This window comes from Nanorana parkeri, unplaced genomic scaffold (genome assembly GCF_000935625.1).
Source record: "Nanorana parkeri isolate BGI_ZX_2015 unplaced genomic scaffold, ASM93562v1 scaffold13, whole genome shotgun sequence".
NCBI classification, from domain to species: Eukaryota; Metazoa; Chordata; class Amphibia; order Anura; family Dicroglossidae; genus Nanorana; species Nanorana parkeri.
This window is the reverse complement of record NW_017306281.1, coordinates 969,042-997,029: the sequence shown is the minus strand read 5'-3', so window position 1 is coordinate 997,029 and position 27,988 is coordinate 969,042. Positions and strand designations below refer to the sequence as shown.

The 27,988-nt window shown below is 41.7% G+C and overlaps 1 protein-coding gene across 1 annotated transcript in view; it reads right to left on the bottom strand.

The window, feature by feature from the left end:
* Positions 1 to 27,988, bottom strand: part of WDR66 (WD repeat domain 66) — a 51,944-nt gene that overhangs the window by 14,551 nt on the left and 9,405 nt on the right. Inside the window, exons 3-17 of the mRNA XM_018556776.1 lie at positions 27,705 to 27,815; positions 27,307 to 27,441; positions 26,040 to 26,327; positions 23,604 to 23,744; positions 22,945 to 23,054; positions 20,436 to 20,544; positions 18,952 to 19,032; positions 17,898 to 17,975; positions 16,815 to 16,859; positions 14,269 to 14,486; positions 12,417 to 12,611; positions 11,496 to 11,746; positions 8,591 to 8,742; positions 4,161 to 4,334; positions 3,205 to 3,389 (exon numbers count right to left, since the gene is read on the bottom strand). Coding sequence (XP_018412278.1) covers positions 3,205 to 3,389; positions 4,161 to 4,334; positions 8,591 to 8,742; positions 11,496 to 11,746; positions 12,417 to 12,611; positions 14,269 to 14,486; positions 16,815 to 16,859; positions 17,898 to 17,975; positions 18,952 to 19,032; positions 20,436 to 20,544; positions 22,945 to 23,054; positions 23,604 to 23,744; positions 26,040 to 26,327; positions 27,307 to 27,441; positions 27,705 to 27,815 — 2,273 coding nt within the window. The remainder of the gene's footprint in view (positions 1 to 3,204; positions 3,390 to 4,160; positions 4,335 to 8,590; positions 8,743 to 11,495; positions 11,747 to 12,416; positions 12,612 to 14,268; positions 14,487 to 16,814; positions 16,860 to 17,897; positions 17,976 to 18,951; positions 19,033 to 20,435; positions 20,545 to 22,944; positions 23,055 to 23,603; positions 23,745 to 26,039; positions 26,328 to 27,306; positions 27,442 to 27,704; positions 27,816 to 27,988) is intronic.

The following is a 27,988-nucleotide window of genomic DNA, read 5'->3' as shown; positions in this document are numbered from 1 at the left end:
TCTGATCAACCCAAATAAATAATCCAGTTACCTTGTGTGCGGGCAGCTTTGGAAAGAATATATTAAACAAAATAGTTTGCGCTGGAAGTAGGTATGTCGGCACCAGCCGCAACAATGTATGTATAGATGTAAAATGGAAGGCTTGTATGTTGCGCTCGGTTCAAAATCTATTTGGTTTGTCCGTGATATATCATCAAAACAATAGTTTATATAAATCGATGTGGTGAAAGGTGATAATACAATTAAATGAACACAATCTATAAAAAAAAAACTAATGTGTATATACTAAATGTGGATGTGTGATCACAAATGCTAATAAATAAAGTATGTGAAAAAACTGAGTGATGGCTTTTAAGCGGAAGTGACTTGAAAAGTATCAAAAAGTGCTAAATAGCCGTGTCTAGTATAAACTGTGAACCCAAAGGCGCACAGTGAAATTGGTGCAAAAAAATGGATTGTGGACTGCCGTCTAAGTGAAATCTACCTATGAATTATTGTGCCAGACAATAAAACAGTGAGATGGTGATCTAGAGCGGAACTACAAGTTGTCCATCATATTTGAAAGATGTAATCATATACAAGCAATCTGCGGTAGTGGAGCGGAGCCACTCAAGGTGAAAGATGAATAAATCCTTAACTACTACTACTTAAAAGTGCTCAAACTAATGTTTTAGCACTTTTTGATACTTTTCAAGTCACTTCCGCTTAAAAGCCATCACTCAGTTTTTTCACATTCTTTATTTATTAGCATTTGTGATCACACATCCACATTTAGTATATACACATTATTATTTTTTTATATAGATTGTGTTCATTTAATTGTATTATCACCTTTCACCACATCGATTTATATAAACTATTGTTTTGATGATATATCACGGACAAACCAAATAGATTTTGAACCGAGCGCAACATACAAGCTTTGGAAAGAACAGCGTAATCATAGGCTCCTTGCAGAAGGAGGTTTGAAATACAAATGAATTATGGTTTACAATGAAAATAATCATTTGTGAAACGGCCATGTGTTAATCTAATGAATGAATTGAAGGTGCTCTGCAGCTCACTGGGCTCCTGCAAACAATTCCTCCACCTGTCCGTTCTGCTAGGATCAAATTAGTATTCTGGTTGAGAAGCGCTGGTGGCAGAATCCCTTCTAAACATTTATATATAACAGGGAGAAATGTTTTCTATAATAAGTACTCTGTGTAATAAACATTCCACAAATATGAAAAGATCTGGGCAGAATGTTTGTATGCACTGCATTACTCATCCTCCTACACGTTTCCAAGTGCCACATCAAAGAGCAGCCAAATATAAAACACTGTAGAATGCGTCTTCCCTTATTTAAAAGAGGCCTATGATTAAAATTCACACCTCACATGGATCAATAGGGTGTATGTTAGTATTGCTAAACCCCACTGTTATTTTAAGTAAAAATGCGTCTCTTTCTTGATATGAATGAAAAAAAAAAACTGCTCCTAATCTTCTTTATGTGACCTACAGCTCACTTGCTTCTGGCCACCATGATCAATGTGGGTATTGTCAAATTAGAGACCGCAGTCTAATGTGCTATAACAGGATGAGCAAGGCATAGTTACTGCATAGCACTATTAAGCAAAATAGAGCAAGCATACTGTATATTGTATTATATTTATTGTACGATATATGTATGTATAGCAAATATGGCTGCCCCATGGAAATATATATTTACAAACTATACTCAGACTCCGTTTTTTAACATGCGCTGAGCAGATCATTTACATCAGGCTTATGTATTTTACATGTACAGTATATAGAAAAAGGAAAGGGAAAGTATAATGTCATTTCAGTGAGCATATATATATCAACTATTATTGCAGAGTTTATGTCATAGTGATTATTTAAAATTATATTAAAGTCGAAAATATAACAGATTCCTCCATCCACACTAAACAGAGCGGATGGACGTATCTCCTGCTGGGCTGTTGTATGTGGGTATGGGTGTGCTGCTCTCATGATACCGAACAGTGACCACAGCTGATTGACTGCCTTCACTCTTCGCCTGACAATTTTCCAACTGGCTCCTTCGATTTTCTGATTGAAGAATGCCAGACAGAAGATGGCCAACAAGGCTAACCACTGAGCAAGGACCCATCAAGAACTGGCCGAAATGTGCACAGTGTATGTCCTCTTTAGTGGAAGCTCTGATATTTGACAGATAAATACCAAGGGGTGGGGCTTAATATTCGGAGGGGTAGGGTTTAATCTAGACTTAGAAAGAAGTCAGATGTTGTGCACAGCCTAAGCTGGGTATACACTGTTTTTTTTTTTTTCATTTAGCTTTCGGGCTAAAAAGAAAGAAATCTGACAGATACCGCCATCTGCCACTGCAGCTATTGTATTAAAATATCAGGACAGTGCCTGTATCTGAGTGGATGTAGGCACCGTTAGGCCGACAATTTTCTGCTCGTCTCCTTCCATTTTTCAATTGAAGGATTTCCAATCAAGTGATTTCAGGCAGGAGCTGGCAGACAGGGCCACCCACTGAACCAATTTTGACCTGTTCATGAAGAACCTGCTGAATTTTGCTTAGTGCATAGCCACCTTTAGCCTAGAATCCACAAGGTGCCTGTACTTCAGCACCAAGACCTGCCGTGCTCTGTTGCCTAATTTGCAGAAGATTAAAGGGATTCCTTCACTTACATTTGATGTAATCGCAGCAGGGCTGGGATTAATCTGAACTTGTGTAGCAGTTGCGTCCCCATGTATAGCCTAGGTCTAGAGCCCAAACAATTCTTTAGGGCACAGGAGAGCATTTAATAAATATACTGCAAGATGCCTGCACTTTGGCATTGTTTTCACATTAGAAAGGTTTATTGACCAGATCAGGTTAATTTTAAGGGCAAATAGGGAGGAATGGAAGCCCAACTTTATGTATGTGAACAAGGAATGTCAACACACATCCGGGCACTTACAGATGTCTGTTTACCATTGTGAATACCATTTTGGTGACCATAGGGTTACTAAACATTTTTCCACATGACAATGTTTTCCCTTTTTAGTATTTCTGTTTACACATTTTCTTCACACTGCTTACTGCAAACACTGCGCCATAAATATAATTGCCTCCAAACACCTGAGAAGGATTGTGTTTTCCTTTAACAATAAAGGAGACAAGAAGAAGAAGTTGTGCTTTGTGATTTCCCTCACAGTGTTTCCACTCACCTGCACATTTTGGTAGTTGTGTTGTACAGTTTCATTTTATACTGATCATTAGCAATAAGGATAAAACTTTCTTTTGTTAAAGGAGGGTACCATACTAAACACTGTGGAACGGCACTCTGATCTATGCGCTCACTGCTTTCAATGACTAGATTGTCTTTACTGCTCTTGAGAAGATTATATTCCACCTATTGGAGAGAAAATGATGACAGCTTTAGTAATAGACAGGTTGGGGGGCATTTGTAAAGCAAGCACAAGTTGAAAACCTGGTCCTCCCTGCACAAAACTACACAAGATCAAACCATAATTAGTAAAAGAGAATTATGTAAAGTGTGCAACTGTATGAAAAAAATATATATTTGCATTTCAGAACAAATACATTTCAGGGCCAACTCCTGTGATTTCTAGTTCCTAGATGCCACGGGGAGTGTTCCCTGTCCTTGTTCTCTCCTATTTTCCATCTTTTTTTTTGCCAACCTTCCCTTCTTGTTCCTGACCGTAAACACTTGCCCTCCATCCCCTCCCCTCCATTTCCACCCCTCCACCATCCTATTCTTTTCTTCTTTGTTCTTGCAAACCCATCCTCTTCTTTCTTCGAAATTCCTCTTCTCTGGCTTCCCCATCTCCTTTCTGCTTCGTAGGTACAGATGTATACTCTTTGTGATCTTCTAGCCCAGTTGGGGCAGCTAAGCTTTTTCTATTACTTTTTGTCTAGTGGTAGATCTTCCTTCAAAGAAGGCACACCATCCTTGTGTCGTGGCTGATTGCATTAATTTACTGTATATATCTGCTGTAAAATGTGGCATTTTGTCCAATCTTGAGCTGCTTATTTCTGTATACGGTATGTGTTTTCATGAATAAATAATGAAAAAAGAAATACATTTCAGGACAAAAGTTCATCAACGGAAGTGCTTATAAATATGCAGCACTGTAGTCTACCTAGTAGAACAAATACCCACCAACATCCGATCCCTTCCAAGGGACACAAGTCTAGGTTCATTGCTGTCCAGGTGAATGCCAAATATTATATTCTGTATTGCTCTATAGTGACTTCGATTCCTGCCTAGGTATTCCCAGACTGTATATCCATTTTGTTTAGTCAATTGAAACACTGTGATTGTGAACTCTTTATCCTGAAACAAGAGGACAGGTTTTCTTTATGAGATACATTTATGAACTATGTATGACATTGTGTTGCTAAATAGCAAATGTGGCTGCTTTTACGGTTTACATTTGACTAATATCATTATAAATGCTGAGAGAATCATAAAAAAAGGCAAAAATAAATAGCTTCCTGTTTATCTACCAGCCAAGTGTCTAAACAGGCAGCTTCCCTACTGGATTTTTATAGATCATGATAACGTCTCCCTTCACATTCATGAATAGGGCGCATGTCTGCATTACCAAAACACAATATTACTGTGAGGAGAATACTACCCCTTGCTGTTATTTAGCTTTAATACCCTGTTTCCCCGAAAATAAGACCTACTCCGAAATTAAGACCTAGTACTTTTTTTGGGAATTGCTCAAATATAAGACCTACCCCGAAAATAAGACCTAGATGTGACCATTCCCAGGGCATAAGAGGGGAACTTGAAGAGCCGTGGGAGAGAATCAGAGGTGCCAAGAAACCAGCGCTAAAAGAAGCGAGGCGGCAGCGGATGGAGCAGAGTCGCATAAGCCGATACCTCATCTATAGCGCCGGCTCCTGTCACAGGCGGAGTGATACCATATGCCCTCCGCCTGTGAGGAATCGATAGTGAAAGCGCGCTTCACTCATTCTGGTTACCAAATTGCTCTTGGAAAGGTGCTGCACCCCTGATTGACCTGATCATCCTATTCTTAACTTTGCCATTTTGGATTATTTAATATGGATTTGCATTAACTTTGGATTGTTATACATTAAAAAAACAAAAAAACCTACCCCGAAAATAAGACCTAGTGTGTATTTTTTGAGCCAAAAAAAATATAAGACAGTGTCTTATTTTCGGGGAAACACGGTAGCTCTCCTCCGTTAAAACTTAATGGAAATCTTAAACCTCTTTATTGCTTAAAGCCTTATTCACACGAGAAACGTCCGGCACTTACAGCTCCGGGAAGGACAGGTGCTGCGTGTGATTAGTACACAGCCCCTGTCTTTCTCTTTGGGACTACGCCGCCCTACGCTCACCCGCCCTGCACACCCGTGTGGGTGTCCGTACCCGTACACTGACAGGATGGATCCTGTCTGAGTCCGAGCCGGGACACCCGCACCCGTACGGACTTGCACTTGGGGTGAGCGTAGGGTGGCGTACGCCCCAGTAGTCCCATAGAGAAAGACAGGGGCTGCGTACTAATCACACACAGCACCTGTCCTTCCCAGGAGCTGCCCGATACGGCTGTGCACGCAGCACGGAGCTGTTCAGGCCGTCCTTTTCTAGTGTGAATGAGGCCTTATGGTGCTGTACCCCTGCAGTATTATTTGTGGCTGATTTTTGCTCGGAAATGATTTCAAATGATTTTTTCTCCCCCCTCCAGTGCTCTTTGCTGGAATCAGACCTCTAAAGAAAGTGCTCGGGGACACACACACACACACACAGGGGATGTGTAAGACCAGGTCTGTTAGTGAGTACTGATTACAGAGTGCAATGAGTCTATCTCTGGTGACTATATTAAATTGTATGTAAACCCAAATACAAAACTGTAATACTTGGTCCCTTTTGGTCAATAACACAGTTCTAGTCTTAGGATGGAAACACTCATTGACTGTACAGTATTAGGATATCAGAAACAAGATGGGACTACAGAACCCTGCCCCCCTGCTTTTCTGCATAACATAGAGGAGCATCGGTTTTGTAGTCTTCAGAGATAACTAGGAACAGTTTAATTGATAACAGTCCACACAGACAAGAAGGTTCCCGCTCACAAGATTTCTGGCAAGGCCAACAGATATTTTTTTAATGTATTAAACAAATTTAAGAAAACACTTTTAATGGCCAGCTGGGCAGACACCGCTGTCCAAGCTCTCTGGGATCTGCCCACGTCTCCTGTGGGTACAGCGCCCACATGATCGGCCCTCAGCCTGCTGCTGCGCATGCACAGATTGCCCAGCGCTCTCAATCAGAAATCCTGTGCATGCGCAGTATCAGGCTGAGGGCCGATCACGTGGGCGATGTGCACACAGGAGACGTGGGCAGATCCTGGAGAGCTTGGAGAGCAGTGTCTGCCCAGCTGACTGAGGGACTGGTACAGTAATGACTGCTGCTAAGGCTCTATGTGAGGGGAATGATTTGTCTGCAGGGTGAGGGGTCATGTCGCCATATTATCAGATTTGTTTGCCCGGCTTGACACTGATTGGCTAGGAAGCCGGCTCCCCGGCTTCCTAGCCAAGTATCGAGCCGGCCAAACAGCATGGAGCCAGCTTCCTCGCTCCATGTTCCCTCGTGGCACTGCCGGTCAGACGAAATCTCCCTCTGACAGGGCATTCCAGTATCGGGAAAGATATCGTGGCATTTGGGCAAGTACGAGTACTCGCCCAAATACTCGGTATCAGCACAGATACTAGTAGTATGCCTAGTTAGCACAATGTCTGCATTACTGCATATCTATTTGTGACTTTTGCTTGACTTTAACCATCACCTTGCTATTCTCAAATCCTCTATTAAATTTGCTAAAACTGAATCTGATTGATGCATCTGGGGTAAAAACTTCTGTTATTAGTTCTGATGTCTTGATACATAAGTGTAATGGATCCCCGCCATCTGCACATGTGCAACCTGCACGTTCCCGCACTGCTCGGGAACGCACCATCCCGCGCATGTGCAGAAGCAGTAACCTACGAGCACGAATATGCGCCATCCCGCGCATGCGCAGAAGCAGTAGTGTACCAGCACAAAAATCCGCCATAGCGGCGCACAGGAAATGACATCACTGGCCCTATATAAACCCAGCAGCAGTACCACCATGTTGCTGGTTTATCGTCAGCTAATCCTTGTTCCAGTTTTTGTGATATCTTGCTTGATCCTTGTGACCCGGACTTCCTCGACAAACCTTGAATTCTGTCTGCCTTGACCTCGGAACTGTTATTTGACCATTCTTCTGCCTGACCCCTTTTGTACTGGAATTGCCCGCTTGGAATCTGACCTCGGCTCGTCTCATTGGATTACGGCTTGCACGGTGCTCAACATCACTGGCACTCCTGCCACTAGTTGTCCCGCTGGGCTCTGTTCCATCCTCAGAGTCTCCCAGGACACCAGGTGCAAGGGAAGCCTCCTCTCACATCCGGTCTCCCAGAAGTTACGTAACAATAAGACTTTAAAGGAGAGGCATATTATGGAGTTATGACCACCTGAGAAATGAGGCAAGATTAAAGAAAGCACGGAAGCACCCTGCTTGTATCAGTACAAGTTGAAAATAGACCCGAGATTTACATATATTTACTGCCAGAAACTGAACTAATGAAAGGGCATTTAAAGGGAAGTTAAGAAGATATCAAAAAAGAAAGGAATCCAGAAGATAAAGGTTTAAGTAACAAAAAAGCAAAAATGGTAATTATTGACATTTAGGGGGCCCATTCATAAAAGAGAGCAGATATGCCATCTGCTTTCCATTGGACACCGCAGTGTTCACTTCACACCTGCATTTTGTGACTCATTCATAAAATGCAGGTTGTGGTGTAGAGCTTGTGGTGTCCCAAGGAATGTTCTCTACATAATACTGCAAAGAACACTTTTGGATTTGACACGTAACGTGACTGGGCTTTTCTGCCTTTTCCGGCACATTTCTTTTACAATTCATTGAAGTGAATGGGGATTTGCTTGCTTCAGGACTCTACTAAGCACTTAACACATTATAAAGCATACCCATGTGTATGTTTTCATAAACACCCCAAAATGACAGGTTCTGATTAACATTCTTTCTACATATTAAAGTGACATTAAAGTCAATTTTTCCCCCCATTCCCCCAATGTTAAGTAAAACACTTACCTTAAATGATGTCTCTTAATCCGATCTTCCTCTTCTTTCCTGTCCTGTCCTTTTCAGCCTTCTCTCCAGCGCTGCTGCGGGTCTCCGATCCAGCGCTGAATCCTCTGTCCTTGCTGGCACTTCCTGTCCCACAGTGTCTGCATGTGGGTGCACTCGTCCATAGACTTACCTTGCGTCTCTCCTCGTCTCCCGGCCGAAAATCCGAACTGCGCATGCACCCGCCCCAAGATGCTATGCGGCCGCCCGAGCAGTTTTGGATTTTCAGACGGGAGCGCGCGGCGAAGACAGTGGTAAGTTTAAAGCGGTTTTTAAAAAAAATTACCTTTTTGCATATATCTACTGCTTGCTAGCAGTAGATATATGCAAAAAAAACGGAAGGTTTAGAAACCCTTTAAGCTGAAGATGCAGATTTATTGATACTTACAGCTGTAGCCAAATAGCGTGAATCATGAGAGAAACAGATATGAATTATTGATCCTCTGGCATACTTGAATGTTTCCTTAGTTTCATCTTCCAGAGTCACAGCATCCAGTATATGTACGCTTCCATCTGTACAGCCAGCTGCTAAATAGAACCCTGTAATTTCAAAACAAGAAAAGTCAAGATGAAAGACTCTGGACATACAGGTAGCATATGAAACACTACCCTTTCACAAAGTGTAAACCAAGACAAACTACTCTGCATATGAACTTGCAAACACACTACCCTGGATGAACATATGTTATCTGTATACTAACCAATTCTCTATCTGCCCAACAGATGCATGCCTATGTAAATCCTATAATATTTAAGCAGACATGTATGTAGTGAGAAACCACCACAGGCACCAACCTCAACCTGGGTTTAACAACTACGCTTCCATTCAGAAACAGTCGTGTAGGGGTGTCTGTTATCATCTGGTAATTAGGGAAAGTATTTGTTTTCATCTTTATCAATCCTTCCCATAATCATTATGCCATACTTGATATTATTTCCCTGCAGCCAGCATTTTGATATATCAGGCTTTAACCACTTCAGCTCTTACACCTGTGGTACCCCTAATGGTCCAACTTTTACAATCTGCTATAGGCCTGCTTATCTGGCGATAACTTAAGATATTAGGAGATATACTATATGTATTATGTTACCACAGATAAAGAATACGGATGTTCAGATACCAGTTCAGATACCAGTGCCGATACTTGAAAACTACCAGGGTTGCAGCGGTTGCAGCTGGGAGCTGGTTCTGGCGCTCCGCCACTGTCCTGAAATCATTAGTCTGTATTGTTTTAGAAAAACTGTCACATGACAATAAACCAAACTGAATCAGTACTTGTATCTGTGAGTACTTGGGCAAGTATACTTGAAAAAATGGTATCAGTGCATCCCTTTATATATATTTATATTAAAAAAAATCATACATTAAAACCGGGAAGCACAAATCCCAGGAGCTCTGTATGATCCTTAAAAATGACAGCTGCCTTGGAGCTGGAAAAGTATCTGTACATGTACTTGTACCGAGTACGTACTTGGTATCTGAATATCCCTAATAAAAAGTATTTATTTCTTCATTCTGTCCAGTGTATAATGACAGTAAAATTATAATTCTGGTACAAAAGCATTGCATAGTTATTTACAATAAAGCTGTTTGTTTTTTTCAATTTTGCCCTTTAATGTAATGTAAGAAATTAGCAAACAAAATCAAAAGAAAATAGAAATAAACAAAAAATCAGCAGGAAAATAATAGCTAAGGGAAGCAGGGTAAGAGGGAGTTAATTAGGGCTGAGCAGGGTAAACCATGGGTTAATAACGGATCAAATAGTAAGAACTTTAAAAATAATTTTTGTTTGTTACTTGTGAGGTTGCTTTAACTGACATCATATCAGCAGATGAATAAAACCCAGTAAATAAGGTTACAATTGTCTTACATTGTAATTCTAAATCACACTTTTGAGCAGTGCTTATAAATACGGTGCAGTGTTTGACAGCAGTGGCTGTAAAAGCGTCTGTATAACACAGCAACTTCTGGCTGTCATTTTGACCACTGGGAATTGCTGGCAAATGCAGGAGTGGGGTAGAAGGGCAGAGCATGCTACATACGCTCTGTATAGTTGAGTGAAGTGTTTTTGTTCACATCATGCACATTGTCCACAACTGGTTAAATCTCAAGCCCCATCTGGGACCCAGTCCCTATTGGCCTCGGTGGTACTGCAATAACATTGCAGCAATTCTGCCACTTTAGGAGCCACCGTGGATAAAGTGTGTAGTGGGGCAAAACCCTTCATTGACATCAGTGCTTCTCCACCTCTCCCTCTGCCCACTGACTGACAGCAAAATACCTTCCTGTGTCATGACTACTGAGTGTTTTGCTGAGGGATTCCTTCTCCAGTGTCTTGTGACTATTTGTTACCAACTCAAACCTCTTCAATATTCCTTTCTCCTAGACCGGGTCATTTTTAATAAGAAGCATGATAGACAAATCATGTGGCCAGATTTTAGAAGATGGTTTATGGTACTATCACAGTTAAGGTTTATAATGTATAAACTGGGGTTTGTGTATGGAACTAATTCATAATTTCAGTGCCTTGGTGTCGACTTTAAAGTGTCTTACACATAAACATTAAAGGAGAACTATGGGGTCAGTGTTTTTTCCCCATAGTTCTCCTTAGGGTAACGGGAGGACACAAAGTAGCGTCCTCCAGTTACCCTAAGCTCAGTATACCGCGAGCTACAGTTCGCGGTATACTGAGACGCCGCAGCCGGAGTGGATCAGGACTTAGCTGACGGGATCCGCCCAGCTGCGTGAGTGACAGCTGGCTCTGCCTATCTAGAGGCAGAGCCAGCTGTACCCGCCCCCTCCCCCGTCCGTTCTGCCAGTCAGCGCTGGCAGATTGGAGCGGGGAGAGGGGAATCCAGGCCCTCCCCCTGTCACGGCAGAGAGCCGTGACAGGATCGAGAGGCGAGCGAACCCCGGATGTGTTCGCTCACCTCCCGATCTACTGAGCCGACCTGTGACAGTCTCATTGTCACAGGTCGGCTAGAACTATGAGGTGAGTGAAAAGCACTCACCTCATAGTTCTCCTTAAAGCAGTCTAAACACAACCGGACCATTCAATGTCTATAGGGATATTTATACTCAAGTGGGTGTTATCTATGAATGTTGATGTCGACCTTATCAATCAGATAACTTGGTTTGCACTTAGGTTTGAAAAGATTATATTGCTGGAAAAACTGCCAGTATAGTGGACAGGTTTTTCAGCAATATAAATATAGTTTCAGGATTTCAGCTACATATAAGAGAAAGAGAGAGAAAAGGAAGAGACAGGGAGAGAAAGCCAGAGAGAGATCACCTTTAGGATCATATGAAAGGCACTGGAAATATTTGCCTCTGCCAAAAATTCTGCTGATGAAACAGTTTCGGTCTTTGTAGTCCCAGACTTTCAAGATTCCATTGTAACTTCCAATGGCAATTTGTGTCTTGCCAGGGTGACAGGCAAGCGCATGCACAGCTTCACTGGGCTCTTGTAACACCTTTTTCAGCATTGTACCATCTGTAAATACATGCAGCACCAAACCATCCAATGTGGATGCAATAAAGTTGCTGAAAGATAAGATGGATATGTTTAATAAGTATACATGCACACCATTACCAAAACTCTGTTAGACTGACCACACCATACAATACCATGTTGTATTTAGATTTCACAATCTCCTTTAAATCTATCAACAAAAGGGCCTGCCTGATTGCATACAAATTAATTGGATTGTTTCGGCAGATTTTCAGCTGAAGAATATAGGTATTCAAAGATAATATTGTGATGACTCTTAGGGGGCCCCCCTTCCCCATTAATCTAATTTTGAAAGGGAGACAAGATTTTGCTTGCAGTGTTACCCGCAGATAACATTTTATTTTGCGACATCCATTTTGATCCAATGGGATTCTGTAAGTTAATATTACTCCCATTGTTTTAAACTGTTTAATAGAATAAAGGAGTCAAATCCAACTCACATAGGTGGCTAAATGTAGTTATTACTGTGAATGTGTTTAACCAGCAAGTGAAATATGGAAGTGCGCAATGTTACACTTACACCAGAAAGGACACCATGTTTACACTTACACCAGAAAGGATGAGCTTCAATTGATACACCCGTGTAAAAATCAGCAGAGGAAGGAACCCTCTATGCCATCACATTGAGAGGAATGGATAACCTAGCAAATCACTCTTTAAACCAAATAACCCCTTCAGTATAAATAAGGTATACAGACTTACCTTACAGCAAACTGATTTCCCCTTATAGAGCAATCTTGAGGATATTTTGTCTTATCACTTGCTGGTACAGGGGAGCATTTTGAGAAAGAAATGGAACGGATTGGAGTAAGATTAAGATGGCTGTACCAGTTTAGCAGTTGTAGTTGTTGGTCATAAAATTTCACATGTCCACGAGTATCACCAGTGACATAATATCTGAAGAAAAGCATATAATAATATCAGTGTTTTCTACAGGGGAATACGGGGTGGGGGGGTAAGAATATTCACAATGCATGGGGCGAGTACTGTACAGAAACCTGACCCCGGTCATGATTCCCATCGGCTCTGGTAGCACATAACTGAGCTTTCTAGTGCTGGAAATATGTCCAGAGACCAGAAAGGGCACAGCTCTTGTTTATGGGGAAGTAGGTAGCAGGAAGTGGGAAAAAAAAAGAAAAGAATATGGATATATATGAATATGGAGAATTAGACCAGGAAGTACCCTGCCAGCCATACGCTGGCTGAATGCCATTCACACGCATTACCAGCACCAAATGGAGCTGGGGAGCATAGAAAATTCCTACGCTCCTTGGCTCTATCTAGTGGCGGGTCCAGTGTACGACAGGCAAAAGTTTTATAAATCATCCCCTTAAAGTGATATTAAAGCCTAATTTTAAAATTTCTCCTTTAAAGAGACCCTCCTTTGCTGGAGGCTGTTGCTTTTTTTTAATTCCTCGCTTTCTAGTAGATCCCCGCAGCGCTGTCCCTCCCCCCCCCCGCACGGGTGCCACCATCGTTCTAATGGAGGCACCCCTGCGCGCTCGTGCCCGCTCGTGCCTGCAGCGGCTGTGTGCGTCCATAGACACACACAGCCCCTTTGATTGATGGCAGAAGGAGCCTATGGCTCCTCTGCCATCAGTATCCTCCCCCCGCAACCCGGAAGTTAGGGGAACAGAGGATCACTTCAGGACCGGCAGCAGCTGACAGGTAAGTGTGGGGGTACTGGGGGGGGAAGGGGGGACTGAGGTAGAAAAAAGGTGCTGGGCCGTTTTTACCCTAATGCAGAGAATGCATTAAGGTAAAAATGCAAGAGCAGAAGATTAAAGATTCAAACAAGTAGCTAAATAGTAAGGCGCTGTTATTGCCAAAGGATTTGTAATTGTGTCCATCCTGTTGTGACAGGTCCCCTTCCCATTCAGTTATTGGACAATAAAAGAAGAAGCAGCAGACCGATGAGTTAATCTCATTCTGCTCTCTTCTCCTATCAACATGCTCCTTTCACTGCAGCACAACATATTTAATCGTGTGCTTCTCATTCCTCCTTGCATCAGAGCTCTGCTGTTCATGAACTGCAAAAGGCTGATGTCAAGACAAATTCAGATACTTACACTGCGTGCTTTTAACAATACATTTAATACTGCATTAACTTGCATCTTTGGAGATCAACTTTAACATTTGGAATCAAATGCTGTGCTGTGAATACATAGCATGCAGTAGAATTGACCATAATGCTAAGCTCTACACGTATGCTTACTTTTTGTTGCATTGTTATTTTAAAAACCATGAGCTTTTTCTGCAAATCTATCATTTAAAAAAAAAAGTTTTTTTTATTTTTTATTTTTTAAATAAAACAAAACTTTGATTTTATAAAGCTGATCCTGACTAATGGTGGTTCATTGCATAGCGTTCTTGCTCTGTGTGCTGAATTAATAAATACACTTTATTGTGTAGTTACTGCTTTCTGTAACTTGAATATGTGTGGTGGAAGGTATATTTTTAGTTGACATGATAAAATATCTCTCACTGAAATTGCCACTTAAATCATTAACTGTTTTGGGCCTTCCTAGTTACTGTGCCTAGTTGTTGTCATTACCTGTCATGGGCAGTGAGCACAGTAATTGCATCTTTCTGCAGATGCATCAGCTTTAATGCTTTCTTATTATGTGGCTTTATGGAAGCTTTTGCTCTGATCGAAGCGGGATATGTGGTCTCCCAGACAACCAGTTTTCCTGCATATGTAGCTGTCAAGGATCTTACATTACCGGAATGGAAAACCGATTGGCTAAAGGCTCCCACAACTTTGTTAAAGGTCTGCGAAAACAACACAATATTATTAGTGAAAGGAAGTCAATTATTGACAAAGTAAACGTGCTTAGGCTAAATACATGGAGGTAAGGAATTCTACTTTGCATACATCATGTGCTGTTTCATTTAAAAAAGGAGCCAGTTCACAAATTCTGAGATAATCATCTACATCCAATCATAAATGCTTATAAAAATGATATTCCTCTATAGCATGGATGGGGGAAATCAATGTATTTCTCTCGTTTAGCCCATGGGGCTGAATGAGTAAAATTCAAAGCATGTATGGCCAGCTTTAGAGTCCCTATATGTTCATTTAGCAGTAGTCACATACTCAGTCAGTTAAAAAAAAGTCAAAAGTCAATTGTGTTTAAATGTTAGAGAGAAAAAAAAATATGAATAAATAGAAAACGTCCATAAAACAGAACCCTATACCCAGTTACTCAAATCCTTCCTGATCCTTCCTACACTCTCTACCCCGGCCAGGAGTGTTCTGGCAGAGATTAACTCCTTTTGAAGGCCTTTGCAACGGCCAAGGCCTAATCAGACACACTCTTTCTGGGGTTTATACCCTTCTCTCCACCTCCGATTGGAAAGGTAGAGTTCCTTTTCTAACCCACTGGGCTTCCTTTTCAGACGATCTGTGTCAAAATATTATTCATTTTACCCTGAAGTCCTCTATCTCCACAAAGTACCAGGAAACCAACTTTAATATACTTACCAGGTGGTGCAGAACTCCCGCATTACTAAATCAGTGCAACCGGGGTACTCCTGATACTTGCTGGAGATGTAACACAACTAAGGATACAGTGTTACATATTTTTGGGTCGTGCCCGGCGATTTCACAATTTTGGGCCTCAGTCCGCACAATTGCACAAAAATTTACAGATTATGATCTACCAGATGTCCCTTCTTTCTTTCTGCTGCATAATTTGCCGATCCCCAAAAAATCTTACGCTCGCTCGGTTTTAAGTCACCTTCTTGATGCTGGCATGGCCTGCATTCCAAGCCTGTGGAGGAGCCCTACCCCTCTCTCCACCTCGATGTGGATACGCAGAGTAGAGGAGATCAGGAATATGGAGGAACTTATCTTATCATCTCAAAATAGGAATGAACGATATAGCAAAACCTGGCTCTACTGGACTAAATTTATGTGCTCTGATGAGGGTAAAGTGTTGCTGATCTAGATCCTTGACATATTTGGCTATCGACTTCCAACACTGGCTAGCAACCCGCAGGGTGATTGCTTACTGCTCTCCCCTTCCCATTATTTCTTATTTTCTGTTCCCTTTACTTGGGCTTTCTTTCTTTCCCTAAACCCTCTTCTTTGTTATCCCCCTTATTCTCTTCTCTGCTCTCCATATTTTCTTTTCTCCCCTTCTTCCTCCTTTCTTATTCTACCTCTTGGTTTAGCCCTTTTGAAGTTCCACGCAGAGTATACCAATCATGATCCCATTAATATGACTTAGTTAGCTGGTGACTTACCATGTGATAAGTGTACACTGACCTGCCTTTCTCTCATGGAGGCTTATTTCCAACTTACTATAGAGATCCTAATTTTATTTTCTTGACTGTTAATATTCGAACTTGCTGTACTGTTACCTTATGTTTATACAGAAGCCCTAATTGTGATGTCTAGGTTAATTTACATCAGGGGTGCCCATAAGGTCGATCGCGATCTACCAGTCATTCGCAAAGCTAAAGCTGGAAGATCGCGGATCGACTCTCTGTCCCACGTTCCTTCCCACTGTGTTCGTGCGCCCAAATGTGTCGGACGCTGAAGCATCCAACACATTCGGCCCTCCCCATCTGCAGCGGCCAATAAACTTTGCTGCCTTTACTTGCTGGCAGAGGCATTTGGCCCGCACCTCCATCTTCAGCATCCAATAAACGTAGCCTCTTCTTGTCTTCAGTGTCCAACACATTTGCCTGGCCCCTCCCCGCCCACAGCTTTGGACACATCTGACCCGCTCCTCCCAGTCTGCAGCATCAGGCAAATTGGGAACACACCTTCCCTCCTTCAGGGTCGGATACACCAGTGCGCCTGAAGAGCCAGAAGGTTTTGGAAGCAGGTAGGCTCTATTGACAACTTACGGGTTGAGTGGGAGCTGGCAGTATGTGGTTAACAAACATTTCTATGGTTAAGTGGCTGAGCAGTTAAGATCTCTAAGGGCCGGTTCACACCACAAACAGTGCGTTCCAGTTTTTCTTTCTTTTGGTTATGTATGGAGTATATAATTTGCTTTCCAAGTTTATCAAACCATTAATTTGTGTTAAGGACTGAATTTATTTTGTTAGTGCACTGTCCTGTTGGTAAAGTGAAGAAAATGCACTTACATTATCATTCAGTGGAGGAGCTGCAAATTCCAGAATGGAGTTATCCTGTACATGAGAAAAACAAAGCAGGATAGCAATAAGTGCATGTTTTGTTGCATTAGAAATTACAGATCAAACAAAAGTTTGCTGGACCACATTTATGTAAAGGGGTCATTTGGAATGGCTAGGAGCCTATTGTTAATTATCAAGATAGGTCAGTCATTCCATTTAATAACAGGGTTTAGAGTGCAGAAAAGTTAGTTCAATTGGATAAGTCTTGTATTAATTATACAAAATACACACTGGAAGGCAAATGTTGTATGCCCTTAGTGGCACCGGCCTTAGTCTTTGTGGCAAAACTTATGTTGGCTACCTATACAGGAAATGTTGCTCAAAGTTTAGGTCTGTCAAATAGAAAGATATATTTAGGGGAGTTAATAGGTAAGAATAGGTAATATGGTAAGAGTAAGCTTAACTATGCACCACAACAAGGATGTTAGGAGGGGCTCTGGATCCAGGTTACATGACCTTAACCTGGTAACAGATCACAGAAGATGTAATCAAAAATTGGAACTCTGCCGAATCTCCTTATTATGACAAGAGATAGATGTATAATATTATTCTAATATCCCTACTGCTCTTCCCTATTAGTTTAAAGTGGACCCAAATTTTGACTCGAGGCCTGTGTAAACAGGCTGGCACAGCAATGAGTCAATTGGGGCAACAGATGCCAGTGAGGGCAGAGCTGATGCGAATCAGATAATAAATATATATAGCGATATGGCAGTCAGAGGCAAAATCAGCACCTGCATATCTAGGCATAAACTACCTTAGTTACTTTGTGAATTCTTCTTGGAGACAGATTTTGGTCAGGTGGCACCATGACAAGAGGGTATGCAAATCTGTGGCGGTGCATAGTGTCAAAAGGGGTTTTATGTGCACATTTTGTGCTGGGACCCTCTTCCATCTCTGCACACCAGATAAATGCAGAAAATAAATGCTGGAAAAATTCATGAATTGTAATATTTGTCTTGGCAAGATACATATGGAATACTGCACTCTGACACAAGACAAGTATTAGTTAGTCTTAAATGTGCTACTTACCCATGAGTAAAATATCACTTGTGTTTCACTGTTGGTAATTAGTTGTGCGTGATCTTGAGGATTAAATATAATATATTTCTGAAATGTGAACAGATATTGAAAATATATATTTTTTTAAATCTATACATGCCTGCATTACTGATTTAGAAAGCAGTATCAAATTGAAAGCTACAATATGAAGACATGGTCGTCAGTTTATGGGTTATGTGTGTGTTATACTGCGTAACCTGTTCATCAAAAGACTGTCAGCACCCCCCCACTGTTAGCTCTCTTTGTACTCCGAAAGAGCTCAGGACAATGACAGTCTCTTGCGCCTGGCCAGACTCCTGCTATGGCTGCCTGGAGCTCTTTAGCAGTATGGACCCCTGGGGGCTTGTGCAGTCAGAATGTCTGGGGAGGGCAGGGTGAATGTGATGGGATTATAATCTGATCTGATCACTTTGTGTATAAAAGGTTTTACAGTTGCTCAATAAATCAGAGATCAGAGTTTGTTTCACCCTACACTTGGTTTCAGCTAGTGACTGGGTGGACTGGGAGCTAATGATCATCGGGGAGCAGTTTCTCCTGAGCAAGGAAGACTACAGAGGTGGACATACTCATCCTGGGTACCAGGGTCCGTCACAATACACACACACACCTGTATGCCTAGATGATGGCAACTTTATACAGATGGCTAAAATGTTAATACAAAAAGCTAGGCATAGCTATTGTCTGGGTCTCTTTATGTTTACGGCACTGCTGCATCTATGTATTTATTAATCTAATTCATGTATATAGTGTCAACAAATTGTCAGGATTTTACAGAGGGTACGGGCCAATCACATGTATATAGTGCCAACAAACTGTACAGTATTTTACAGAGGGTACAGGCTAATCAAATAAGTCTATGTGCTCAAACAAGGTGGCACCAGTTCCAGCCTAGCCCACAGTTTACATATCAAACAAAATTTGTACAAAATCAGCTAAACATATACGTTAACATTAACTATAGAGTTGCTGCATCAATGTAGATTAGATCTGGGTCAGCAGCATGCTTAGTAATTTGTGTTGTTACCTGAAGGCCAAATTCTCCATCAAGCTCAGCAGAACAGACTGGTGTTTCAGACCCTTTTGTCCAGTCCCAAATACAGACTTTCTGCAGAAAAGAATATTCAGGATAAAATATAATTTACATCATTAAAGGGGATCTGTCACAAAGTACTTGTATGAAGAGCATGAAATGGAAGAGGAACTGGAAAAATACTCATAGTGGAACTGTGCTTTGCACACGGATAGCGAAAACAACATGTTCCCTTTAACTTAGCCCTCTTCAGTAGCATATACTTACCTTCTTTTTGCACCCCAGCCTCTCTGTTCAGCTGCCGGGAGCAAAGAACAATCTTGTGTCAGCTATGAATCTCTAGAATCATACTTTACACATGACTATAAACTGCCAATGTGACACTACTGATTGGTTTAGCATCGTCACATAGAGTAAGTTATATGCTCCTCCATATCCAGATGTGAAGGGAGCAGAGGAGGGAGTGAAGAAAAGCTAAGCAATTGCTGGGTAAGAATGGGCGATTAAAGTGAATCTGTCACATACAAGGAAAGGTCACAGTGGATTCACTCTGCCAGCAATCCACCAAATCCAGGCCAGTAGTCTAGGGTGGATTATTCATCGCAGTATGTGTACTGGACCCCTTAATGGGTTTACTTTTACATCCTCTCCCACACATAATGGTGGTGTCTAGGCCAGTAAGAATTTGCCTAATATTAGATAGCACAGTGCATGACTTTAAGTATGGTCCAAATAAAGTCAATGACTTCATAATAATATGCCTAAATTAAAGGAGAACTATTAGGAGAGTAAAATGTACTCTTCCCAATACTTTGAGCTGGTGAGTGACACTGTAGTCGTCACAGGTCGGCTCTACTGCTCAAGAACTGAGAGATCACAAACCGCTGATCACGCAGTTCATGGCTTCTCCCTGCAGAGAGCGATGACAGCCAGTCATCACTCCCCCAGGGATTCCCTCCCTCCTTTCCTCCTACCTGCCAATCTGGCAGTGGGGTGGACCGCAACAAAAATTTCAGGCTATTTCCCGGGTGAAGCGCGGCTCTTTGCTGTCAGCATACAGTGGGCAGAGCCTGCTATATGCTGGCTTTGGGTCACAGGAGGACATTAGTACATTTACTGCCGTGACCCAAAAGAGAACTATAGCCAAACAAAGGTTTGGCTATAGTTCTCTATTAAATGTAAGAGGTGAACATGCACTGACCCAATCACCTGCTGACTTGAACTCAGTGAGTATATGACGGGGTACCCATGAACACTCTAGACAGCAAAGGTGAACTGGAAAGGGGTCCAAATGCACCTCTTTAACATTTAAAGTTGATTGTTAACTTGGCAGTAACCTAATCTGCTTATCACACCAGAATGCATGCTATTACATAATTGATGGTTAATAAATATAACAAACAGGTGTTAACATACGGTAAACATACGGTATCCTCAGTGTAATGAAATGCCATGGACATGAAAGACTGATCGTATACCTGAACTGTTTCTCCTCCAATAGTTGCCAAGTATTTAGCATTCTGAGACATAGCTATGGCAACTACTCCCCCTTCTGGATGGCTCTGGAATATTGTATGGACAGGGATGCTACCGGAAACAAGATGGGAATAATAATAATAATAATGTCATTTTAGGCTAAACTATAGAGATCATTACTGACAATAACAACAATATTACTGAGAATATTTTATAAAACTAGAGCCACTAAAAGCTGAAAAGAAATGTCACATTAACAACATTTATGGCAAATAACTTATGTTATAGCTTAGTGAATTAAGCATTTTATTTCCCAAGCATGCAGTACCCAGTTTTTATGTATCAAGTATTGAAAAGTAAGACAAAGATAACCTGATGATGAATAGCAGAACAAAATGAATTTTATTTCCACAAACCTTGGATAGAAATAAGCTGCTTATGTTTTCTAAAAGGGTCAGAATTGTTATTGCAGAGTTAGAAGGATGCTACTGGGCTGAGTCACCTTGTAGCATCTTATATCTTTTGAGGCTCCATCTAGAAAAATTCTGTACTTCCCTAGACCACATTGCCACATTTATTGAATGAGAACCTCCTTCTTACAGTAGAATTCTTAATTTGTTATACATTATAGAGAGATTATAGTAGTAAAGGAGACTTCTCTGCTGCAGTAGAGGGAGTGAGACTCCAAGGCAGGGCAGGGTACAAGGAATTCCTGTGGTGAGACCACTGCTCTGTGATGTGAAGCAATCTGAAATATTACTTCATGGTGGACTGACAACTTAATGGAATGTATGTAAAAACATATATTCTAGTGCAGGGTTCAAAATTTCAAGTCCTGAGCTACTAGCCAGGCCTTAAGAGTTACTAGCCACCAGTTGCCCCACCTAACCCTTACCCTGCCCCGGCCTAACTCCGCCGCTAAACACACCGTCTTAAATAATCTTATGATAATTCTTATCTTATGATAATTGCCGCTTGTAAATGGCAGATTAGGGATTCCTGCTGCAGGAAAACGCAAGTTCCTGACACAGGAATCTCTAATCACACCTGAAATATACTGTAGGTGTGAATGTGGCATAATATACACATACACTAAAGGTGCCCATACACCTGGCGATTATCGTATGATAATCGTGGGTGATCCCACGATCGTACGATAATCGGCAGGTGTATGGGCAGCGTGCGACCGCTTCTACTGTAAGGTCGTACGAAAACCTGATTTTTGCTGGGTTGGTGGCGTGGCAAGTGCACGCTGCCCGCTCAGCACTGCAATCATGCAATCATCGCAAGCCCTCCCCTCAGCAGGGAGGGCTTGCAATGATTGCATGTACGATCTACATGTCCAAGATGGGCAGATTGTACGAAATTTTAATGACCTTACAACCATGGCATAATGAAAGTCATACGATGGTTGTAAGGTGTATGGGCAGCTTAAAACACAATAATACACTTCTCAATGTCGGATGCAGACCGCAGAGCAGCTCGTGTCAGCTCTGGCTTTCTTCGGCCGCAGCTCTGACAGTTCTGAGCTCCGGCCGAAAGAAAGGATATATGTGAGCAGGATCGATCCCTGGTTATCTGGGGGTGATTACTGAGGTCTGCAGCAGACCTCAGTAATCACCCCCAGATAACCAGGGATCGATCCTGCTCACATATATCCTTTCTTTCGGCCGGAGCTCAGAACTGTCAGAGCTGCGGCCGAAGAAAGCCAGAGCTGACACGAGCTGCTCTGCGGTCTGCATCCGACACAGATGCAGAGTGGAGCTGCTCCCGCATGTGAGGTACGCGGTCTGCGACCGTGTGCCTGACATGTCTGCTGGCCACATAGTACTGGCTCGCGGGCCGGGGTTGGCCTGCGGACCGGTACTTGGAGACCCAAATTTCCACTTGCCCTCACTTTATTTTTACTCGCCAAATCCGAGCAAGCGAGTGGAAATTTTGAGCCCTGTTCTACTGAATACAATAGATTGACATATTGCTACAGGAAACTAATTTATTATCAGTGCTTTGATTATTCAGCCTATTGAAGAATACAACCGGCCCAGTTAAAGTTTATTAAACCTTCTTGTTTTTCCTGGAGACTGCGGTGGGTCATATACTGACAACAACTATTAAGTCTGTCAGGTTTGCCAAGGGGAATCAAATTTACATGTACAGGATTTGTGCAGATCTCAGACGAACAATTGTACTATAATATTTTTGCACGTATTAATAGCATGACCATGCAAATGTATATTGAATGTTGGGCTGAATCTGGAGTTCTCTTTAAGAATTTTCATACACCATTTTATAGTATTAAAGTAAAAATACCCGATTTAAGAGTCTTCACCAGATCCTTTATATCGAAAGAAGAACCCCGCAGATTTTTCAGTTTTTGGTCATGCAACTGCAATAGCATGAAACAGTTTTGTCCCAGCAGCAAGTGATGCCAGGAGAATATACTGGCACTTTAAAATCAAACCATGTTGGAAGTTATCATATCAGAATATTTCATCATATAGTTGATCTTACCCAGAAAATGAATCCCATACAATGATAAGACTCTCTGGTCCACAGTCAGCTGTGGCAATCCATCTCCTGTCTTCACTTACACACATGCAGGAAATGCAACTACAGTGTCCCTGTGGGAGTACAGTGATGTTAGTAGGAGTACAGTGATGTTAGTGGGAGTACAGTGATGTTAGTGGGAGTACAGTGATGTTACTAGGAGTACCATTATGTCAGCAGGAGTACAATGATGTCACCTAAACTAGGCAGTTCTCCTGATTTGGACTACAAACAACTTCCTCTCTCCTAATCTTCATTATATACTCTAGGTCGAAGATGTTCTGTAATTCACAGAAAGAACTGGGAAGGCTGATAATATTATTTGAGATTTCAATTCAGTACACAGAAGTTACAAGCACATTGATTTTCTGGCTGGATCAGCAAGTATTTTTCTGTACTTGCAGAGAATATACTTACTGTGAAAAAAGAAAAGTAATGCAGAAAACACATCTAAGGACTGGTAAAGTTACAATTTTATTCTTGTATTTAGATATACTTTACTAACTACTTGTGGGTGAAGTACTTTTGAGATAAAGGATTAACCAAGAATAGTGTCAATTTTGTATACAATAACGCACCATGAAATATACCACGTAGATGTAACCAATATATCCAATTCTTACCTGTAGGTGGCGTTGGCGGTTAAGAGTGAAGTCGTGAATGACAGCTGTGTGAGCACACGCATAAACAAGCACTTGATGCTCTTCATCATGAAGATTATAAATTGGAATATTATTGTTCATCCCAAATGACCATACTAAGTTCTGCAACAAAGAAAACACATATTTTCTAATTTGTATGTGATCTATGCATAGAAACAAGAGAAAAGTAACCAGATGGTGAGCCACGAAATTAATCAGTCCGGCTAAAACTGGCATTTAAGTGTTTGCAGCTGCTGAGGAGTTGAATCTCCGGCTGGCTTTCCACGTCTCTGCGTCCGTGCGTTTCCATAGGTGTAGAATGGTGGTCAAACATATGAGCACAGTGCAATCACCTTGTTAACCCTTTGTTGTCCAGCACACGCATACACATGAATGTTGGGCTAAACGGAATAAGGCATCTCTCATCTCATGTCTGTGAGCAGCTTTAGTCTGCCCACCTGCTTTTAGCTCACTCTCCCAGGTTTGTTAAGTTTACATTACATACAACAGGAGTGAGACTTCCCTTAGTGCAGTAGAAAAAGTGAGACTTTAAACTAGTGGATACATGGCTGGGATCAGTAGGTACATCTCATCACCAGAACCCTTGACAGCAGAAGGTCTGGTACACACTACGCACGCGCATTGACAAGTTTTTTTTATGTGTTGCATTTGCATGCATTTTCATACATGCGTTTAGTGTGTTTTAGGGGAACGGGTCAGCAAAAAAGACAAGATAGTAAGAAGTTGTGTTTACAAAAGTGTGGTGTGTTCAGTGACAAAAAGTGCAGCATGCTCTACTTCATTTTTTACACACGGCAATGGCGTAGTCTAAACCAGCCTTTCCCAACCCGGTCTGCCTCCTGGCCTCATCAGGGGTGCCTTTAAAATTTAGCGGTAGTGGGACCGTGATGTGAAGAGGGCTCCTGATGTAAAAGGGTAAAAGGGGAACTCTGATATGAAAGGGGAACCGTGGTGTGAAGAGGGCTCCTGATGTAAAAGGGTAAAAGGGTAACTCTGATATGAAAGGGGAACCGTGGTGTGAAGAGGGCTCCTGATGTAAAAGGGTAAAAGGGGAACTCTGATATGAAAGTGGGGCTACTGATGCAAAGGCTGACTCTGATGTGAAGGGGAGAGGAATCTTGATTCGAAGAGGGCACTTTGATGTTAAGGGGGAAACCAAATTTTTGTGCTTTTTCGCGTGGGGTACCCCTTACAATCTATGACATGTTACACTGGGGTGCCTCAAAATTTTACATACTTTTAAAAGGGTGCCGTGACTAGAAAAAAAGGTTGAGAAACACTGGTCTAGCAGCCTTTCTCAACCAGGGTGCCTTCTGACTCTCTCAGGGGTGTCCTAAAATGTTCACATAGTACCATGCCTTTTCATGGTGCAGACCAGCCATCAGCACCGTGGAAATGAGTGATACTAATCTGGGGAGGATAGGATCCATTCAGAAAAGGACAGAAGTTTACATCTAGGCCTGCTCCAGTAAGGGCTTAGGACTCAATTGTGAAGGGGGCTTCTAGTGTGAGAGGGGATCACTCTGATGTGAAACGGGGGGAAGGGGGAATCTGATGTGAAGGGGGCTCCTAATGTGAAGGTGGAATCTTACTTTTCTGTTTTTGCATGAGGTCTGTAGAATGTGCTCTGCTTTGGGGTGCCTTAAATTACTAAAGGGCAACTGAATCTTAAATAAGTTTTGGGTTTATTTACAAATAGGGATATATTGGAATTCCCCCTTAAAATCCATAGCGCACCCCAAGTTCGGATAAGGGTCTGTTACAGATTTTGTAGGGACCACACATCGTTTTTTACATTTAAATTTTTTACATTTCATACCGGGGTGCCTTGATATTTTGAGTCTTTTAAAAAGGATGCCGTGACTGAAAAAATGTTGAGTAACGCTACTCTAGACTCATTCATATTACTTTTTCAATGCATATGCATTCCGGAGGTGATAAATAACACATCCCACTGCATATGTTGTAAACAAGCCTGAAAGGAGGAATAGTAATTCAACTTTATTTGGGTGTACAAAACAAAGGAAACACATCATAAAAATATACGTAGGCTGACTTGAATACACGTAGACTGACACTGCTGAGTTCCTTCTGAAAATCCAAGTTGCCTGGTTGTTGATGTTAATCTTTTGGCTTCCACAGTTTCTGAGTCACTGACACAGGGTGACTATACAGCAAGTGAAGCCAAAACTCCTAAAATGTATACTTGTTCAAGGTCAGTGAAAACAAAAGATTAGTATGAGAGCCAGGAAGATACCATTTGCAGAATGAGGCCAGTGGTTTCAGCCTCCTTGTTTCTCTCATATGTGGTGCTTGTGTACAGTGTAATAATTACTTTTTGTGTAATATGTGTTTCACCCTCTATCAATTAACATCAGTGACCCCATTAATACTCACGAGTGGTTTATCGATTGGAGGTGCGTTCTCTACTTCAAACGCAGTCTGAGGGGTTGCAGTGTAAATCAACGAGTCTTCATCTGATGGACTGGTTTTCTCTAAATCTGTCTTTTCATTCATATCCTCCGGAACTGGGTCTACCGCGTTTCTCGTATCTGGTGTCTGACTTTCAACAACACTCAGTTGTGAGCTTTCATTCTGGACAATAATATCTGACTGCTGGGGGAGATTTATATCCTCCAATTCATCGCTTTCATTTTTCGACGATTCTTCATCTGCAGTATTCTCCTAGCGATGGGGCGAAAACACAAACGATAAAAAATACAAAGTTTGTTTATTCTTGCAGTCTTTTAGAAATGACTAAAGAATCTCACATGGGTACCGTCTCTTCTGATCAGCAGGGGGTCTGATCTGTGCATCGATCCCCTGCTGATCGGAGCAGTATGTCACTCTTGTTCAGTTTTTTTTCCCCATCTCAAAGCTATGCTGTATGGACTCATGTTAGGTCTACGGGTAGTCGGATGTAAGTGAACATGTGTCTGTTCACATCAGATTATCTACGATCCATCACGCTTAGAACCACCAAAATGGAACTTTGTTTCGGGGTTTTTTCCGGACTGGATGGAGTCGGGGTTATCGGAAGTAAACAGATGCACGTTTGTTGCTCCTTTGTTGCATCTAGGAGCAGTAAAATACACCTTTTTGAAAAAAAAATAATGAATGCACACTTCAAAATAGGAAAAATGCACATTAATCAGAATGAATGGCAATGTAACACACCAGCGCAACTAACATGAGCTGCATTGAGTTTTGTGCAGGTGCTAAAAGCATGGATATCGTGCCTTTAGCATAGGGAAGTAGTGTGAAAAAACTCTTACTGGGTAATGCCCTCTACTGTGTGGGTCCTTAATAAAAATATACTACTTAAAGCAGAAAAGATCAACGTTAATAATTTAGGATCATGGGCCTGTTTATGCTGTTTGGTAGGGGTGCAAGGATCACATTGTAGATCTTTAGGCAATTAGGATTATTGACATGCGTTTTAAGTTTGAATGTCTCCCCCCCCCTTCCGGGGGAGAGATGCTGTGGATTGTCTGATCTTTCTAGGTCTGCTGCCTAGGAAGAGAAGCCATGTGCTTCAACAGGTACAGGGAGCCTGAGAATTGTAATTGTAATTTTGTTGCCTGGCTGAAGTTCTGCTTTAGGGCAATATTACTTTGCTACAAAATATAAAAATAATAACATAATATTACTACAATAACCTTACCAGTACCTCAGTAGGATCAAGCTGCTTTTCCTCAATATCAAGGTTTAATTGCAAACTTTTTTCATCAAGCACCTGGTCTTCTGTATCTGGCTCATAGAGATTGTCTGGCATGCTGTCTCTTGCACTATTTAATTCCTAGTTCCAAAGAAATGTCATCAGGTTCAATATGTTATAAAAAACTGGCTTTAAAACATTTAGATCTTGGTCATACTAAATGCATGCATTTTGGAACATTGTAATGGGACCAGGAAGATACACGGCATGCCCCAAACTTCCTGTTTGTGGGAGAGAGTACTGAGGGCAGAGAAGCGATAGGTTCCTTCTGCCGTCAGTCAAACTGTGATTGCAAGAGCAGGGGCATGGCTTGCCGCACACTGTTTGTATCGATGGACACATACAGCTAGGTGCCAGCACAGCTGGGAACCTGCATGCATGGGTGTCTCCTCAGCAGCCGCCTGACTGATGGAGACACCTGCAAACAGAAGGGGGGGTAGCGGTTTGGGGATCAGCTAAAGAACGAAGAAATAAAAACTTTAAAGAAAAAAAAAAAAAAGGTACATTCACCTAAGTGCAGGCCTCCTAATCATAAAAAGAAAGAAAATGAAGGTTTAATGTCACTTTAAGATCCGGCTGCCTATAGAGTAGCATTGGGCTTCAGATCAGATCCTTCCTGAAAAGGGCC